General features: G+C 46.5%; 1 protein-coding gene across 1 annotated transcript in view; it reads right to left on the reverse strand.

Annotated features, from left to right (window-relative positions):
- Positions 1-494: 494 nt before the first annotated feature.
- LOC146797022 (NACHT, LRR and PYD domains-containing protein 3-like) overlaps positions 495-20954 on the reverse strand; it is a 164856-nt gene continuing 144396 nt past the window's right edge. The window contains exons 9-11 of the mRNA XM_085629613.1: positions 15528-15695; positions 8989-9036; positions 495-685 (exon numbers count right to left, since the gene is read on the reverse strand). Of these exons, the coding sequence (XP_085485739.1) occupies positions 634-685; positions 8989-9036; positions 15528-15695 (268 nt within the window). The 3' untranslated portion in view covers positions 495-633. The remainder of the gene's footprint in view (positions 686-8988; positions 9037-15527; positions 15696-20954) is intronic.

A 20954-nucleotide genomic window follows, 5' to 3' on the forward strand; every position in this document is an offset into this window, starting at 1 on the left:
ACAGGAGGTTGATATATTACCATAGGCTTTTCCTCCAGGTAGAGCAACTCAATTGTATGAAACTGGACTGCTGATAAAAGATGTGTTATTTGTCACTCTCAGCCAGCTGTTCCTTCCGCCGCCTTTCTCCCGCATTAAATCTTGGCGTCGATATCAAGCATAAGGGATCTCATTAGCAGCACAGTACTTTGAAAATGAAAATTGCAAGTTGAGAATTGGAACTTTGAAGACAACCCCCAGCTCCTTGTATGGACCACTTTCTGATGAACTAAGGTGGTAAGTGAATTTACCGCTTTCATGTCATGCAGCAAACTAGTGACTGTCTACTGATCTCCATAGGTCCGTGAAGCTCCACCGAAGGACGGAAGTAAACTTTAGGGATTACCTGCAGATACATTTCAAATCTTTGAGGAGACAGGGTGGAGGTCTTTTCCAGCTTAGAAAGTCCTTGTTGATACATCCAGTCCAACTTGGGGATATAGTTATGAGTCACACTGAAGAAAGAGAAATGTCAGAATTAGTAGCAAGATACCTTCCCAGCCAGGAGTCTATCGCATTTTACGATGAGAGTTTTGTGATAGAAACCGCGAAGCAGTTTTGGCGTTAGACATCCGGATCTGGGTATGTGCCGCGCTATGAGTTCTCTTTCTGCTCCAAAGACCTCTTCCCCTTTGGATTGTAAAACCTGGATGGACAGAAAGAGAGGGATGGAGTTTATACAGGTAGGACTTCTTCAGAGTTTACCATCAACGCTGCAACATCAGCATCTCTTCTGCTGTGAACCTTCTGCACAGTGAGGCAGTGGGAGATCCTGAGAAACTCAAAGGTGAACAGTACAGCGACCCCTTTATAAACACTTCCAGAGTGTGTGTGGGTTGTGAGGACAAAACAATGTAGGGAAATCTGGTCCCTGGCCTGTATTTGACCCTGGGAATAGCCATGGTTAACGCTGCCCTAGTAACATAAGAGAGATACACTTGATGTACTGCCTTAGACACCTAATTGGTGGAACCAGAAGATGGGGGTCTCCCTGTGACAAAATTCGCTTGGTAAGTACGTGCATTCTGAAACCTATATGACCCGCGGTAAACAATGAGTTTATGATATTCCATATGTAAAGGTCTGCATTCTCTCAGTGTTTCCGCCTCACCTTTGCTTGGGTCGGCGGCGACCTCCCCACGGGAGCAACATTTTGTATAAATACCACTGCTTACCTTATGAAATTAGGAACCACGCGGGCACTTAAATCCTCTATGCACGAATGAGTATCAAGTGCTCACATGTATGGGATCAGGGTAAAAAGAATTTTAATTAAATAAACAAATGAATTTCAAAACTGTACATTTTAGGTGAACTTACAACTAAAACATGCGTACATTAATAGTTACAAAAGGCAAGTGGGCGCATATACCATGAGATCAAAGCTTATGTAAAAGTATAGACTCCAATAAATAAATGCTGCTTCAGGAAACCATTCCAACTAATTGCTACCACTAATAGATGCTCAAAAGCATTCAGAGAGCCCATTAACTACATGGGGATAAATATGTACAATTCTACTCTATGAGTCATTGTTTAATAATAGTAAGATAACGGGGCATATGTATGAAGCCCATTTCCCGTTCGCAAACAGGCTGATTCTCAGAATCTGCCCGTTTGCGAATGGGAAAAAGCCTTTTGGGATGTATCATCCCAAAAGGCCCTCTCAAAATAGGGAATCGCAAAATTTGCGATTCCTTATTTTGCAAAAGCATTTAAGGAATCGCAAATTGCGATTCCTTAAATGCAATGTAAAAAGCACCCAAGTTGTGCGATTGCTCCTTAAGAAATCGCAAATTACCACCAACTTCAAGTTGGTGGTAATTTGGGATTTCTTTGAAAAATTCACTTTTTTGCATTTTTCAAAGTGCCATTTCAGGGGTGCAACAAGGTGTCCTTTTGACGCCCTGGCACCCTTGAAATTGCATTCTCAATTTGCGATTCTCTAATTGAGAATCGGAAATTGAGAATGTCTTCCCATTCATTCCTATGGGCCTGAATGGAGAGGTATTCCTTAATTGCGAATCGCAATTTGCGATTCGCAATTACGGAATATATAGAATTTGCAAAATTATTTGCAAATCCTACATACATGGCGTTTTGCGATTCTCAAATAGCAATTCTTTAAAAATCGCTATTTGAGAATCGCAAATGTATCCTTTGATACATATGCCCCTTAATTCTTTGTTCAATAGTTTCAGATTAAAAAGCAGTCTTGTTTAAAACAGGATTTCTCTGTCAGGCATGGTTTGATCAACATATAAGTAGGCCAGTCACTCATTTACAAACAGGTCTCCAGCCAAGTAATATGCAGAAACAGGATTTCTCTGTCGGGCATGGTTTGACCAACATAGAAGTAAACAAACGTCAATAAAGTTAGGACACACACTACCAGGTTGTACAGCTTGTGTGCTTGTGGCGTGCCAGCTAGGGTTTCACTCTCTGGTCAAAGAGTGTAATTGAAAAATGCGACAAGTATCGTCCCCTAGTTAGGGGACGTCCCCCTGGGCACTGTGTAAGACCCACAATTGGGTTGAAACGTTGAAATATACCAAGTACACCATTTTTTAATCCATATGACGATAGTCATATGTAGTGTTTATTGGATGTTTTGATATTGCAATTTCATATCAGAACCATGTTCCAAACACAGTTTTAACAGAATCCATTAAGGACTTGAAGGGAATATAATCATTCCCAATGCATTTCGGTCCATTACAGACCCTCGTCAGGTGATATGCTCTACAATAAATGTAACAAGCATTGGCATAGCCAATAGGTCTCGCTTTTGGGACCTTATAAGTATTTAGTTATGCAACTGTTGTGTGTGTGTGGTTGTGGTTGTGTGTGGTTGTGTGTGTGTTATTGTGTGTGTGGTTGTGTGTGTGTGGTTGTGTGTGGTTGTGGTTGTGTGTGTTTGTGTGTGTGTGGTTCTGTGTGTGTGTGGTTGTGTGTGTGGTTGTGTGTTGTTGTGGTTGTGTGTTGTGTGTGTAGTTGTGTGTGTAGTTGTGGTTGTGTGTTATTGTGTGTGTGTGTGGTTATGTGTGGTTGTGTGTGTGTGTGGTTGTGTGTTTGTGGTTGTGTGTTTGTGGTTGTGTGTGTGTGGTTGTGTGTGTGTGGCTGTGGTTGTGTGTGGTTGTGGTTGTGTATGGTTGTGTGGGTGAGTGGTTGTGTTTGTTTGTGGTTTTGTGTGTGTGTTTGTGGTTGAGTGTGTGGTTGTGTGTGGCTGTGTGTGTGTTTGTGGTTGTGTGTAGTTGCGGTTGTGTGTGTGAGTGGTTGTGTGTGTGTGTGATTGTGTGTGTGTGGTTGTGTGTGTGTGGGGAGGTTTGGGAGTGGGTGGGAGGGGGTGTGGGGGTGGTTGTGTGTGTGTGTGTGTGGCTGTGTGTGTGTGGTTGTGTGTGTGGTTGTGTGTGCTTGTGGTTGTGTGTGTGGTTGTGTGTGGGTGTGGTTGTGTGTGGTTGTGTGTGTGTGTGTGGTTCTGTGTGTGTGTGTGTGGTTCTGTGTGTGTGTATGGTAGTGGCTGTGAGTGGTTGTGTATGTGGTTGTGTGTTGTTGTGGTTGTGTGTGTAGTTGTGGTTGTGTGTGTAGTTGTGGTTGTGTGTATAGTTGTGGTTGTGTGGGTGTGTTATAGTGTGTGTGTGTGTGTATGTGTGTGTGTTGTTGTTGTGTATGTGTGTGTGTGTGTGTGTGTGTGTGGCTGTGGTTGTGTGTGGCTGTGGTTGTGTGTGGTTGTGGTTGTGTGTGGTTGTGTGTGTGAGTGGTTGTGGTTGTTTGTAGTTTTGTGTGTGTGGGTGTGTGTGTGGGGGGGTGTATGTGGTTGTGTGTGTGTGGCTGTGTGTGTGTGCATGGGTGTGGTTGTGTGTGTGGTTGTGTGTGTGTGTGTGTCTGGTTGTGTGTGTAGTTGGGGCTGTGTGTGTTTGTGTGTGTGTGTGGTTGTGTGTGTGTTGTTGTATGTGTATGGTTTTGTGTGTGTGTGTGTGGGTGTGTGTGTGTGAGGGTGTGGTTGTGTGTGTGTGGTTCTGCTTGTGTGTGGTTGTGTGTGGTTGTGGTTGTGTGTGATTGTAGTTATGTGTGTGTTGTTGTGTGTTTGATTGTGTGTGTGTGTAGTTGTATGTGTGGTTGTGTGTGTGTAGTAGTGTGTGGTTGTTTGTGTGTGGTTGTGGGTGTGTGTGTGATTGTGGTTGTGTGTGGTTGTGTGTGTGGTTGTGTGTGGTTGTGTGGTTGTGTGTAGTTGTGGTTGTGTGTGTCGTGTGTTATTGTGTGTGTGGTTGTGTGTGTGTGTGGTTGTGTGTCTGTGTGGTTGTGTGTGGTTGTGTGTGTGTGCTTGTGGTTGTGTGTGTGCTTGTGGTTGTGTGTGTGCTTGTGTGTTGTTGTGGTTGTGTGTGGGTGTGGTTGTGTGTGTGGTTGGGTGTGTGTGTGTGTGGTTGTGTGTGTTTTGTTCTGAGTATTTGTGTGGGTGTGGTTCTGAGTGGTTGTGTGTGTGGTTGTGTGTGTGATTGTGGTTGTGGGTTGTTGTGTGTGTAGTTGTGGTTGTGTGTGTAGTTGTGTGTGTGTTATTGTGTGTGGTTGTGTGTGTGTGTTATTGTGTGTGGTTGTGTGTGTGTGGTTGTGTGTGGCTGTGTGGCTGTGTGTGTGTGTGTGTGGTTGTGTGTGTGTGTGGTTGTGTGCATGTGATTGTGTGTGTGGTTAAAGTTTTAGTCACTACTCAAAATGAAATCCATTTTATCAGCGTTGCCAGTGCTCCTTTATGTTTAATGCCCTAAATGAAACACAATGTTATAAGCATCAAAGGGCTGGGCGAGAAGGGAGGGGGGAATGCGAGGAGCAGAGGGGAATGCGAGGAGCAGAGGAGCCAGAATGAAACTGACGAAAAGGAGCCAGAATGAAAGTGACGAAAAGGGAGGAGGGAGATGTGAGCAGCGCATCAAAGGGCTGGGCAAGAAGGGAGGGGGGAATGCGGGAAGCAGCTGTGCACGTGCACGCCATCGTGCACTCAAGCTTGTAGACAGCAAAACCGTGTGGGTAGCACATTGAAAACTCACCTACTAAAGTCTCTCCGAGCAGCGCATGCGCGCTGACTCAGCGAGACCTAAAAATGATAATGAGAGGGAGCCAGGCCATTATGGTAATAAACAATGTCAAATCCGTTGAGCAATGTGAATATACAACGACGATGCAAGTGAAAAGACGACATATACCACAGAGCATGCACATGTGGTTATCTATGAGTGTGTAAAAACAAGTAAATGTAAACAATATAAAGGGGACTCCGGGTCGTGAGTGGTGCCATTGTTGTGAAAAGAAGCTAAACAAAGCTAAATGGCACGTGAACGAAGTGAAATAGACGTTTAAACAAATTTATGAAGCGCGTTAAGTGCGGTAAAAATAGACGTTTAAACAAATTTTTGAAACGCGTTTAGTGCGGTAAAAAGAAGCCGGTTTGTGTTTGTCCGCGTGGAGGGTGCTTACGCAGTGCCCAGGGGGACATCCCCCTAACCGGGGAACGCTAGTTCTCGCAACATATAAGTAAACCAGTCACCTATTTCTAAACAGATCTCCCGCCAAGTAATATGCAGAATTGAAACCACTGAGCTGCCTGGTTTTGGCATTAATTCAGTATGGTCTGCAGAGGTGATTTGAGTTCCTTTTGTTGATGTGTGTGTGAAAGTGTGTGTGGGGGGGTGTAAGTGTGTGTGTGTGCAATACATTTAGTGCCGACAATAATCTTTCATGTGCTAGTCTTTGCATGAAACTAAAGAAACAAGTTATCACTTCCCTTCCCTTCTATATTTAAGTTTAACTTCTGTTTCTCCGTTTGCTTTAGAAAATGCAAGGCATTCTCCCTCGAAAGACTTCACATATAATATTTTTGTAAATATTTGCAGTCACATGTTAACAAACTGGTGTGGCCCTGAATGTCAAAGACAGAATATCGTGGTCTGAAAATATCGATAAGAAAATATTGAAACCAAAATATTGAAAGGCAAGTATGAATTTTTTATACCCAACTCTCTCTCTCTCTCTCTCTCTCTCTCTCTCTCTCTCTCTCTCTCTCTCTCTATATATATATATATATATATATATATGTATATATATGTCCTTGGACGACAATATATATAACTTCAAGGTATGCAGATGTGGAGTTAGGAACCGCAAATCTCTACTTCCCTATACGCACGCACCTTTCGATGCTCTGTCCACCATATTCTTGAAGCATGATATTTCTATGTTCAATACTCAGTTGTACAATCGACGACCTCAATGCTACATGCCCAGGTGTATAAGGATTTAATTTAAATCATCTTTGTGAGGAGACACATCTATGAGAGAATTTTCTTTTGCAACTGGTACCAAACTGCCTGATACTTCCCCAAATGTCTTCCCTCATCAGCAATTGTGCAAGATTTGTGCAGCATCTTTCTGAATTTGATCTTCACAAAGTGGCCTTTTTTTCCACCCAAACTTGAATCTCCAGTTCCACTCAAATAATGGGCAAAGGAAAAGGGGCCTGGAATTGCTGACTTTCAAACTAGCTGATTCTGTTCTTGAAGTCCTAGTTTCCTTGTAAGAAAATGTCTCCATTTACAAACTTACCCATGGCAAACATATGAATTCCTTGCACACATGACTACTAAGTGCCTTCTGTGAATACCAAAATGGTAGTAAGTTTAGGAGTTTGTCTTAAGTTAGTTCTGTGAATCGGGCTCTCCTTCTTCAACTCAAATCGTCAATGATCATTCTTTATGTTGCAAAATAGGAATTCATCCTTTGACTGAACTTGACTGCGAGGGAAAGAGAAACACACGCTCACACTCCCTTTTCACTTTGAGGCTGGAAAGGTCCAGAGCCTTGAGCAAAGTTTCTCTACTATATCAGGAATCAATATCCAGATCCAGGACCTCTGGACCTTCTCCCCTTTTTCTACTATCCGTACAGTAAATGTTTGTCAGTGTACATAAACATTCAGAGCACCATTCGCCCTTCATCAGCCCTTCCAAAAGTACATCTGAATAAACCAGATGCACGTGGTGAAGGAAGTTGGTGAAAGCACCTCAGAAGTTTAATGGAAATAAAATCCCATGGAAAAGTAAAACGGGAACAAAGATATTTTCTTAATGTTTCTAATTTCCTAATACTACGCATGTAGATTATCACCAATTTACAGACTTCTAGAGCATCAGTTTAGGGAACGCTGGCATATGCCATTAATGTATGTAAGAAGTATACAATTAAATGTATTAGTTATGAAACTCTCAATGTGTGCATGGGATGGATTGATCTGTGAGTTAGGCAGACAGTTGTAGATCTCCACAATGCAAACCATACACCAGGAGTGTACCTTCTAAAGGGAGGTCTTCCTGAGTGTCTGCCGATGAACTCAGCCACATGATTGGATGGCTGTAATGCACATAGGCTCCACTGTGCCTGGCCATCTGCAAGCAGACTTTTAAAAGTAAAACAAACAGCCATATTGAAAGGAAGCAAACATATGTGGGATCTGTCTGTGGTTGGCAAGATCTACTCTAGACCTTGCAAGGCCAGTTCACAGACCAGAAACTAACACCGCACCGACAACTGCAAGAGCAGCCGCTTCTGGACCTTGAGGCGTAAGTATGGATTCAGGGTTCGACCCACAAAAGACAGTCAGAATGTTACTTTTGCAGGGTAAGACTTATATTTGGAATACACTTTCAATCATCTTGGAATTCTGTAGGATTTTAGGACTTCTTAGAATGTGCAACGGTTAAAGTTTCCCAGGGGTAGTTAGGGGACCCTTTGTAAGTTCCGTATCACTTGCATGTGGAGCTGGCTGTCCCGACTCATTTTGGAGTTTTCCTTTCCCCATTACCAACCTGAGGAAGGAATGCCCTGTCTAGAATAAGCCTCCGACTGAATTCAGGGGGCTGGTGTGCCTGCTAAATGTTTGTGAATATACAAGTCCACAAGATTGTAGATGTTCACCACCTTGGGCCCTGGAACGCTCGCCACCCACCCCGCTAGTAGAGTTGCTCACAAATAAAAAAGATGCTGGTGTAATTTTAAATGTTAGCAAATTCATTTATGAGTCAATTTCATGTTTCCTCAACAGCAAACTTGATTTAACACTCCTCAAGGCGTTTTTGCACTTGAAGTTCAATTTGCAAATGCAAATAAGTTTGTGAATTGACCCCTTCATTTTTTCTTAAAGCTTCCATGCAGTCTGATATTGTTGAGAGAACTTTAACAAACTTGTCCTATAGATTTAACCCTGAAACGCTTAAAGGACAGACATCCACCACACCATGCCTATAGTAGGCAGTCACTCACTTTGCATATGATCATGAACATTGCTGTAGATGCACCATGAAAATACTGGGCTTCGTCAGCACTTTTCCCGGCCTCCACATTACACACAGGGTTCTTCAACATCCTTGTAGTCATTGATACACAGGCCAAATGTCATGATCCTCTCCTGAAAACAGAAAATGATGACCCCCCATGCAATTTGGAAGCTTGCACCATCAAAGGGACAGACACTGGAAGTGCTGCGCTGTAGTCTAGATTGCTCTGTGCCCCGGATGGAGACCAGATCTAGTCTGGGATACTTTGCAATGGCCAGTGAGTTGCATTGCTGTACTTACCTGAAATGAGAGTGACTGAGGAGGGTCAAACATCAGAGGGGATTGGTGGTTGGAGGGCTACAGTCAGATACAAGACCCTTGCTCCCTTCTTATTAAGGTCTCACCCACTAACCGTCTTCTGAAGACCACCAGAGATGGTTGATGAAGCCATGGTCTCCCCGCCCCCTCGGTTTTAGGCATTTAAACGTCTCAATGCTGCCTACTGCCTACTGCCTATTTCAGCTCATAATGACAGCCATTAGGAGCTCATAATGACAGCCATTAGGCCAGGTCACACCACAGAAGTCTGGAAAGAATGATACGCGAGGTCTACGCAGATGCTACTTACATGTAGTATCGCTTCCGGTCCAACTTGGAGATGTAGTTATTAGTCACACTGAAGAGAGAGAAATGTCAGAATTACTGGCAAGCATCTGTAACATGTTCAACCATTCTGAGCCCCATTCATGCTTTGGAACGCAGACCTGGAGGCATCTGGCTTTTGTGTGCTAAGTCATTTACCTGATATATTTTAAGCTTATTTATTTGATACAATGTGAACTTAGCTACAGGAAGCACCTGTAGCATTACATAGAGTACTTTTATCATTTAAAGAAGTATCTAGAATCTGAGGTGATAATCATAAGGGTGATATGTAAAAAACGTGGGGGATATACTGTGTTATTTTAGCACGTGTTGCACAAGACCGTCTATTTAAATCACAAACCTTTACAATTTTTGGCACAGCAGACAGCCACAGTCACACCGCTTTTTGGTAAGTACCAGTGGAGGGAACAGAACCCAAGTCTCTAAAATGCACAGTCAGCAACTCAACTACTAGACCACATCTCTACCCTCAGGTTCATGGGAACATGCCTATCCGTATGAGTATGGTGGCAGCAGCACACTGGTTTTAGATACCCAGGGCCTAAGTCACCAAAATATTTTCATGTGTAAATTCAACTTACACATGCAAATGGTCATTTTAAGAATCTGAACCCACTTTTGACATAAGCATAATTTGGGCTTCTACCTGAAAGACATTTACTCACACGTATATTCTCTTAAGAGTACATCTATAATTGGCTAGGAGTGATTATTTCAGGGTGGGAATGCACAAGTACAAATGCGCTTGTTTGTGTATTCAAAAATTGATTCCTGACCCACTCCCAATTAACCGCATCCAAGGGGGAAGTACCATCAGTGGAGAAGGCCTGTGAATCCACCAGGCACGTGCTCTCCACCCCATCTGACGCACCAAACATGCAGGAACTGAACATGTATCCCCTAGGAGCGTCAAAAGAATCATAACGCATATAAGGAAGGATGGGAGACCTGCCCCACTGGTTTGCCAGTATCTCTGTTTAAAGAGACTCCAGACATCTGGGCGAGGACTTTGACCCCATTAGTCGGGAGTGGGTTCCAGATGGCGTCAGTCCCAGACATGTGGCGAGGCTCAATCCTCTGCATCATATATAAAAAGGCGGCTCTGTCAATACCCGCTAACTACTGCTTAATCGCACGGCTTGACGTGGAGGCCAAAATATATGCTCGCGCCCTGCTGGAACACCTGGAGGCCTGGGTTAGTGACCAACAGATCCTTCCGTTCTTTCAATCGGGCTTTATAGCCGGGGCATCAACAGTGGACAACATCATAGCACTATCTTTCCTGAGACACCAAGCCACCAAATACAGCAGCTTACCCCTATTCTGTTGCTTTCTCGATTATATCGCAGCATTCGACAGGGTGGATAGGGGAATCCTATGGAGAAAACTGGATGCTTGGGCCATACCCGCAAAGCTGTTAAGTGCCATCATTTCCCTGCACTCAGAAACATGGGTCTGCATGTCTACTGGTCCTGGATCGGCCACCCCAAAATTCAACACAAATAGGGGCCTAAAGCAGTGGTTGTCCTGGTTCCTTTATTCTTTAATTTGTGACTTGGGGAAGAAGTTGGAGACTAGTGGCCTGCCCCCCCCCCCGACGAACCTAGGTCCAACCAAGCTCCAAATAATACAATACGCTGACGACACGGTGAACATGGATCGCACAAAGGCCTGCGTACAGCGGGCGATGACCGCCCCGAATGCTTTTAACAAGGCTAACCAGCTCCTAGTTACCCAGGAAAAAAAAAAGATCCTGCTATCCGGTCCCTGCAGGAATAAAAAGAATATCTCCTGGCATCTTGGCAGCCAGAGCATCACCACAGCTTGGATGTATAACTAGCTCAGTTTATGGTTCACTGAAAGTAGCACAGCAGCGGAACAAATAAATACAATAAAAAAGGGCACTGAAGTCACATATGGGGTCGGCCAACTGAATCAACAATTAAGGGGTGCATCGGCAGCCTCAATGCTAATGGTAACGAAAGCATCGTTTCTTCCTGCCGTACAGTACGGCCGCTTTGCGTATCCTGGAAATTTAGACAAAGACCTAGAACAAGCCCACTGTGGAGCACACAAAAAAATCTTCCAACAACCTCGCTTTTTTCGCCGGGCTAAGGTTAGAACTTGATCTGGTATCTCAGACTTCAGACTGTCAAGGGGCCATGTTGATGTATTCCATGAGGGTCAGGATGGCAGAAAAGCCATCTAAAATACACTTTTGATACCCCAGCCAATCCTTGGCATGACCAGGTGGACAACGCACTGTGCTCGCTCCGCATGACACTCAATCCACCAGGTGGGTAACGCCCCATTCACCACCTGGAAAAATGCAATCAGTTGGCAATTAAGCGTGCCCTCGATTGACCAAGATCTGCTACAAACTCGAAAGTGGCCCCGGCTTAAACGACTCCTACCTAGCCGTGACACAGCAACCAAATCTATGCGAAGCCATAAACGCAGACAATCGCAGACAGATCTTTTACATGAGGTCTTTAGCTCTGCCAATTAAAGATTTTAACCCCTCCTGGGTGTGCTTCAGAGGCAGGAGAGCTTGCAGGCTGTGTTCCTTTCAAAAAGAATCATGGTTACATCTGCTAAGTTGTTGCCCCTCCCCGGAGGTCCAGAGAAGGCAATTAATTAAACCGGGACCGAACATGCCAGGAGGCTTTCAACATCTGTTTTTCAAATTCTTCCCCATGGGCCTTGGCAAGATGTGCAAGATTTGTGGTCATACTCAGGCGGTGTCTATCATCAAGCCCAGACACAGCCGACAAGGAGATGCAAATGTAAACACAATAGGCCGACCTTGCTCCAGTGCTGCTGGAAGAACTCTGGAATGTGCTGTCTGCCTTGGTAAAACTTGAATCTATATATTGTAAGCAGCAGCACTAAGGACCTATTTGCCCGACATGGTCCTAATGATAACTTTGAAAGATATCAGCTAATTTAAGCCACATCTCATTGATCAACTGGCCACAATCACCCCATTTGCACATGTTTTATACACAGAAGTTTTAAGAATTGTATCTGATAATTGTTTGAGTTCACTGTCAATCTTATTTATTTATAATGGTTTTAATTGACTAAACAATAAAGTTTACAATTACAATTACACTCCCGCCCAGAGCCTTATACAGAGCAAGGATTGCCTCTAAAACTGAGGGGTGTTTTAGGTGAAAGGGCTTCTCTATGCAGAACAAAGTTGTCATGTACATGGCCTTATCACATACAGGCCTTTCGCATCTGTGCAACCAGGATCTGGAAAAACATCCTTGTGTCCATCCGTACCTCCCCAACCCTGCTCCACTTTAGGGAAGCGTTAAAGACCAACCTCTTTAAAAACACTAACGAACACACCGTCCCAAAGCAGTAACCATCACATAAGCAGGTACATGTCCTATTACTCGTTGACTTTACGCTCGCCTTTGATCCAGTAGACAGCTCCTCTGCCTTTATAGCTAGATTTGTGCTAGAAAAATACCATATCCATTCATACATATTTGTACCTAAGCTGGAATGTCAGCGAAGCAGCCCTACCTGGGACGAGGGTACGCGACTCTCACCTGGGAGCTACGGAGCTGGATACAAAGCTGGGCTTAGCTAAACAAGGGGGGCCGATTCACAAAAGTAATCCGAGGCAAAATCCGAACTTTACGACTTTTGGTATTCACAGAAGGCACTTAGGAGTACTAAAGTTGGGGTTTTGTCTCAGATTACTTTTGTGAATCGGGCCCGGTATGATTATTTGCAGAATTTCCTCCCATCTTATCCCAACTATTTTACCCCTAGGTTGAAAGGGAACTCATGACCCCCCCTCCAATATTTCCTAAAAGATGCAGAGTTCTACACCAGGGATGTTAATTTGCGATGATATTAGTTTTTTTTTCGCAAGCAAATCTCTGTGTACATTATTGGACATCATGTAGAACTCGACTCCTTAGGCCCAAAAGTATTTTTTTATTTTGCGTGTGAAGCTGAAACAAGCTAACTTGTAAGTGTTTTGTAAGAAAATGCATAGCTTTTCCTCCCGGGTGACTCAACATTCCCCAGGGAATGGTACATGAAATTACACTTAAATACATAATGTTAAAATGGGGAGGATGCAATATTAAAGCACTGGGAAAGATCTGGCTTCCATGCGAAAGCCCTAAACACAAGAAATTATGCATATTTTCCATACGTTTAGTAAGAAATGTACTAAATTCCTGAGAAGGAAACTCCACAACTTTGCAGACCCTTTTTGTTGATTCACTGAAAGGGTCCCATCCTTGCTCACATCTCTGCCACAGGTCCTGCATGCTCTGCACTGGATAACCAGATCAGCTATCAAAGAAACCCTCTGTTGAACCCCTTGGCTGGCATCTTATCAGTCTACACAGATAATAATTCGAGAATACCTGGACCTACGTCATACTCCCTGGACCTGAGAGTCAGCAGAAGTCAGCTGCAGGACCGGCTTGCACGACGCAGTGTCACACAGAGGACCGACCACCTGCCACTTCTGAATATTAGACTATGTGACAATGTAATATTACAATATTACACTATGTGAGGTGATCCCTGCTTCCTGGAGAAAAGTGCCCTATCGCTCACCACAGCACCAGATTTCCCCTCTCCAGCCTAAAAGATGGCATCCATGCAGAAGTGATAAAACATAAAGTCCACGCAGGAGAACAGCGTGCCTGATGCCGGACCAAAGGCTTGCTCACGCGGAAGTAGACGCGTGTCATAATTTAAATGCCATTACCTTTAATTATTCACAACGGATCCTCTTAATCATCATTAGCTGAATCTGGCGCAACCGGCAGCTGTTTGCAATTGTAATTGTTAATGTAAAATAATTACTTACAATTCAACACCTGGCACAAGACATAATAATAATCCTAAACTCAAATGTACATACTCCTAAACGTCAACATATTTATTTATTTGTTTGTATAGCGCCTGAATGGATCCCCGAAGGGGTATCTCTGCGCTTTGGACGGACGGCAGAACATGAGGCTGAATTGCAACGTCACAGATGGACAAGAGCGGCTTTAAGCTGCTTTCTAAATTGTAGGTGGTCTGAACATTGTCTTAGATGCAGAGGGAGTTTGTTCCAGTGCAGGGGACCGAGATGGGAAGGAGCCTTCCCACCCACTTTGGCTTTCTTGACTCGAGGGACCACAAGAGAGACGTGGATCCCGAGCGGAGGGACCTAGAAGGCAGGTAAGGTGTGAATTTCTCAGAGAGATAGGGGGGCCAAGGTTAAATAAAGCCTTGTGGATGGTACAACAGACTTTGAGCTTGACCCGCTCGCATAGAGGAAGCCAGTGCAGTTGGCAAAGAAGGGGGTGGGAGGCAGTCCTGGGAGGGGCATGGAGGACCAATGTTCTGGACTACCTGCAGTCTGCTAAGCGAGACCTCATTAGCAGAAATCAACTAGCCATTTAAGTAGTCCAGACGGCTTAATATAAGTGCCTGAGTCAAGGTCTTCTGCGTTGAGTCAGGAAGCAAAGGAAAGGCTCGGTGTAGTAGGCCCATTGTGAGAAAACAGGAACCGGCTGTCGGAGCGGCATGCTCCTTTTAGGTAAGAGCCTGATCAAGACGAATGCCTAAGTCTTTGACCAGGGATTTTGGATCAGGGGGAACCCCAAGGTCAGCCGGCCACCAATCCGGAGTCCATAGTAGGGGAGCCCCCCAAAGAGCAGAATCTCCGTCTTCCCATCATTACATTGGAGGAAATGACTCTTCATCCAGTGGGAGAAGGTCGCCTGTACTGTGGGAGTGAGTTTGTCAAATGGCAAAAGCAGTTGTGTGTCATCGGCGTAAGAGATGGGAATGAACCCGCACGCCCTAAGGAGGTCGGCCAAGGCAGCAACATAGATATTAAACAAGGTGGGGCTCAGACAGGAGCCCTGGGGCACTCCCTTGGTTAATTCCATAGGCGCCGAGCGGTACGGGCCAAGTATGACGATCTGAGAACGAGAAGATAGAAAACAAGTCATCCACTGCAGAGCCGAATCTCTAAGTCCAGCCACCTTCAGTCTACTGATTAATATCTGGTGTGAAACCGTGTCGAACGCTGCTGATAGGTCCAACAGCACCAGAATCGTAGATCGGCCCCTATCTAGCGCTATCCTGATGTTATCCGTGACTGCAAGCAGAGCTGACTCTGTGCTGTATTTGGGCCTGAAGCCTGACTGAGAGGAGTCTAGGCAACCGGCCTGTTCGATAAGGACAGAGACAGAATATGTTCTATACACTAATACGGCCTGCACTCAGTTACGGAAATATGCTATATTTGTAAATGTGATGCATGCACAGAAACAGGTAGACATGAAATGAGTTTTCAGTCAAAAGGAGCGTTGCTAGGGTGGGGCTTCGGCCAGAAGTGGGCGTGATTACCTGTCAAGTTTGACGAGTAACGAACCCTTCCTCTACTAACACATGCATATGTGCCTAGACATGAAAAGCCTGGCTGTAACATGTTAAATTCTCAAAATGTGTTGTCAGACTTGCTTGATCACTTTGATGGAGTTGCACTCTCTCCAGATGGTGTCCAAGTGCGGCAGGGACTGTGACGTCAGTGCGTTTCTGGTCAGCAGGAGCATCTCCAGGGTCTGGTTTGGCAGAAGCGACCGTGCCAGAGATGCAGTGCAGGCATCCGTGAGATGGTTGGCATCCATTCTGTGAAAGGGCACAGAGAGAGAGAGAGAGAGAGAGAAGAGGAGAGCAAGAACGTGTTACTATCGATCCTTCTGTCTGCACATATCCCCTGAGTTTCCTAGTTGGATCTGGCTAGACAGAGCAATCGCTCCCTAGGGCAGTGCGTTTGCAAGGTACAACAATAAAAAATAAGGAGTCTGGCAGGAAGGGTATTATATCATCTGACAGGAAGTCCTAAAGGAAACATTCCAAACAACAGGAGAGTCTCAGAGGTAACACTCCTTTCAGCATTGTGGAGTGGTAAACAAGTGATACAGAGTGTGGTGTTTATAGTCACTGTGTCAGCCAGTGCTGTACACACGATGCAGATAATTCAGGGCATAGTGCCTGCACGCTTGCTCACGTTACAAAAACACTATGAAGTCTGTGTTGACATTCAATTTAGCAGTGGAGAGTGCTTGCCATGGGAATATTCAAGTGTAAATAAGTGCAGGCACCCAGTATCCGACAGTATCCGACAGTGCCTGCCCACTTTTAAGCACTGGCGCCATATATGTCTACTGTGCTGTTGCATTTATGGTACGCATTTAAACATTCAGCACTGGCATGCTGTCCGGTTACTGCTTCAGAGCGCTTCATATATCACACACATATCAAGAAGGTATTAGTAACCTACAAAGAGTCTTAGTAAACAGATACAGCACCAAAGACCAAAGGGTCTGAATGGGCAGTAGTGACAAGCCCTCCCAAATTACAAGGATACAGAGAAGTGAGGGACAGGACCCAGCAGCCAGCTGTGGCCCCTGGCCTCCTCACACTCTCTGACTTCTTTCCAGTACTGACTCCTCCTCCACAGCCTGGCCTGGAAGGCAACAGTATAAACTATGATCCTGATTTCCATCGCCGCGGATGGGTCACTCCATCACAACGGCGACATGTATCCCGTCCGCCGAAATATAAATCCCATAGGATATAATGCTATTTATAATATCGCAACGGGGACATTCGTCACAGTTTTGATGGAGTAACCCGTTGGCCGAGATCTCATCAGGTCCTAAGACTAGATAGCTCTAGTGACCTGCCATGCTGGTCACACCAGTCTGAAGTCAACTAGCCTTTGCAAACTAAGAGATCCTGAGATTCTATAACTGTCCTCTGAGTCCAGCACCTTTAGACTCCCAGAAGGCCTTGCAGCTGTTGAGGGGATATGGGGTGGAATTAACGTTCTTCTCAAATGCTATCTCCTGCCATAAAGAAGGGGTTGAGTGCATGATTTGCACTCGCTTGTGCCCACCTTGATGCGTACCTGTGCTTTGCACTCACTTGTGCCCAACTTTACGTGTACGTGTGCTTTGCACTCACTTGTGGCCACCTTGACATGTACGTGCACTTTGCACTCACTTGTGGCCACCTTGAAGTGTACGTGTGATTTGCACTCACTTGTGGCCACCTTGATGCGTACGTGTGATTTGCACTCACTTGTGGCCACCTTGACGCGTACGTGCGATTTGCACTCACTTGTGGACACCTTGAAGTGTACGTATCCTTTGTACTCACTTGTGGCCACTTTGATGCATACGTGTGCCTTGCACTCACTTGTGGCCACATTGATGCGTACGTGTGCCTTGCACTCACTTGTGGCCACCTTGACGCGTACATGTGATTTGCACTCACTTCTGGCCACCTTGACATGTACGTGCAATTTGCACTCACTTCTGGCCACTTTGAAGTGTATGTGTGATTTGCACTCACTTCTGGCCACCTTGACATGTACGTGCACTTTGCACTCCCTTGTCACCACCTTGAAGCATACATGTGATTTGTACTCACTTGTGGCCACCTTGAAGTGTACGTGTCCTTTGCACTCACTTGTGGCCACTTTGACGCATACGTGTGCCTTGCACTCACTTGTGGCCACCTTGACGTGTACGTGTGACTTGCACTCACTTGTGGCCACCTTGACGTGTACGTGTGCTCTTCATCTGGACGGTGCAGCACAATGGGCCGGCGCAGGAGTGGAGGCGAGGAGGCGGCTAGTCAGGACTTGAGTATGTGCAGGGAGGGTGTTCCAGGGCACAGAATCTTGAATCTGTAGGGAGCCTTTGTGAGATCTTCTGTATCTTGCTGAGGTGATGGTGAGTCCAGTGATGGTGGCTGACACCACCTACCTGTGCGGATGGCTGGCCTGGAGAAGGTTTCCTGGAGCAGGGCCCGGGAGCGCATCGATGACCTGCTTCTGAGGCAGTCACGAGGGGTCCACGTGCGATTCATTGATCACGAGACAGGGTACGGACTCCAAGGTGTGGTCAGTGTACTTCTGGGGCCTCGGGATGAGCTGGGGGCGTGGCCTCTGATCCGGGACCTCACTGGATCTTGGACAGACCCTTATTCTGCATCTGATGTATTCTGCACATCTGCCCGACCGAGGGGAGGAGGTTGTTGCTCCTCACACAGGACATGTCCCGCGTGAGCAGCGGCCTGTGATGCAAGCGGGTTTGCCTGAATGTGTGCACGGATAGAATGTACATGGGGGGCATACACAGCACTGAGGCAACACTGCAAACTGCCCTGGACAGCACAGCAAACTGCCCTGGGACAGCAGAGCAAACTGCACTGGGACAGCACAGCAAACTGCACTGGGACAGCACAGCAAACTGTGTGCTGAGGTAGGACTGCAAACTGCACTGGGGCAGGAATACAAACAATGAACTGGGGCAGGACTACAAACAGGGCACTGGGGCAGGACTACACACCGTGCACTGGGGCAGGACTATAAACATGGCATTGGGGAAGGACTACACACCGTGCACTGGGGCAGGACTACAAACAGTGCAGTTGGGCAGGACTACAAACAGGTCACTAGGGCAGGATTACAAACAGTGGGGCAGGATTACAAACAGGTCACTGGGGCAGGATTACAAATCGTGCACTGGGGCAGGATTACAAACAGTGCACTGGGGCAGTATTACAAACAGGTCACTAGGGCAGGACTACAAACAGTGCAGTTGGACAGGACTACAAACAGGTCATTGGGGCAGCACTACAAACAGGTCATTGGGGCAGGATTACACACCGTGCACTGGGGCAGGACTATAAACATGGCATTGGGGCAGCACTACAAACAGGTCATTGGGGCAGGATTACACACCGTGCACTGGGGCAGGACTATAAACATGGCATTGGGGCAGGACTACAAACAGTGCAGTGGGGCAGGACTACAAACAGTGCAGTTGGGCAGGACTACAAACAGTGCAGTGGGGCAGGACTACAGACAGTGCACTGGGGCAGGACTACACACTGTGCACTGGGACAGGACTACAAACTGCACTGGGGAAGGACTACAAACAGTGCACTGGGGCGGGACTACAAGCTGCACTGGGGAGGGACTACAAACAATGCACTGGGGCAGGACTACACACAATGCAGTGGGGCAGGACTACACAAAGTGCAGTGGGGCAGGATTACAAACAATGCACTGGGGCATGACTACACACAGTGCAGTGGGGCAGGATTACAAACATGGCGCTGGGGCAAGACTACAAACAGTGCTCTGGGGGAGGACGACACACTGTGCACTGGGGCAGGACTACAAACTGCACTGGAGAGGGACTACAAACAATGCACTGGGACAGGACTACAAACTGCACTGGGGAGGGACTACAAACAATGCACTGGGGCAGGACTACACACAGTTCAGTGGGGCAGGATTACAAACAATGCACTGGGGCAGGACTACACACAGTGCAGTGGGGCAGGATTACAAACAATGCACTGGGGCAGGACTACACACAGTGCAGTGGGGCAGGATTACAAACATGGCGCTGGGGCAGGACTGCAAACAGTGCTCTGAAGCAGGACTACAAACAGTGCACTGGGGCAGGACTACAAACAATGCAGAGGGGCAGGATTACGAACATGGCACTGGGGCAGGAGTACAAACAATGCACTGGGGCAGTACTACAAACAATGCACTGGGGCAGGACTACAAACAGTGCAGTGGGGCAGGACTACACACCGTGCACTGGGGCAGGATTGCAAACATGGCACTGGGGCAGGATTACAAACAGTGCACTGGGGCAGCACTACAAACAGTGCACTGGGGCAGGATTACAAACAGTGCACTGGGGCAGGACTACAAACAGTGCAGTGGGGCAGGACTACAAACAGTGTACTCGGACAGGACTACAAACAGGTCAGTGGGGCAGGACTACAAACAGTGCACTGGGGCAGGATTACAAACATGGCACTGGGGCAGGATTACAAACAGTGCACTGGGGCAGGACTACAAACAGGTCACTGGGGCAGGACTACAATCAGTGCAGTGGGGCAGGACTACAAACAGTGCACTGGGGCAGAATTACAAACAGGTCACTGGGGCAGGACTACAAACACGTCACTGGGGCAGGACTACAAACAGTGCACTGGGGCAGGACTACAAACAGTGCACTGGGGCAGGATTACAAACATGGCACTGGGGCAGGACTACAAACAGTGCACTGGGGCAGGATTACAAACAGTGCACTGGGGCAGGAATACAAACTGGTCACTGGGGCAGGATTACAAACAGGTCACTGGGGCAGCACTACAAACAGTGCACTGGGGCAGGATTACAAACAGGTCACTGGGGCAGGACTACAAACAGGTCACTGGGGCAGGACTAAAAACAGTGCAGTGGGGCAGGACTACAAACAGTGAACTGGACAGGTCTACAAACAGTGCAGTGGGGCAGGAGTACAAACAGGTCACTGAGACAGGACTACAAACAGTGCACTGGGGCAGGACTACAAACAGTGCAGTGGGGCAGGATTACAAACAGGTCACTGAGGCAGGACTACACACCGTGCACTGGGGCAGGACTACAAACAGGTCACTGGGGCAGGATTACAAACAGTGCACTGGGGCAGGATTACAAACAGGTCACTGAGGCAGGACTACACGTGCACTGGGGCAGGACTACAAACAGTGCACTGGGGCAGGACTACAAACAGTGCACTGGGGCTGGTCTACACACCTTGCACTGGGACAGGACTACAAACAGGGCACTGGGGCAGGACTACAAACAGGGCACTGGGGCAGGACTACAAACAGTGCACTGGGGCAGGACTACAAAAATGGCACTGGGACAGGATTACAAACAGTGCACTGGGCAGGACTACAAACAGGTCACTAGGGCAGGATTACAAACATTGGGGCAGGATTACAAAAAGGTCACTGGGGCAGAACTAAAAACAGGTCACTAGGGCAGGATTACAAACAGTGCACTGCGGCAGGATTACAAAC

The sequence above is a fragment of the Triturus cristatus genome, chromosome 10 (genome assembly GCF_964204655.1).
Source record: "Triturus cristatus chromosome 10, aTriCri1.1, whole genome shotgun sequence".
Lineage (NCBI taxonomy): Eukaryota > Metazoa > Chordata > Amphibia > Caudata > Salamandridae > Triturus > Triturus cristatus.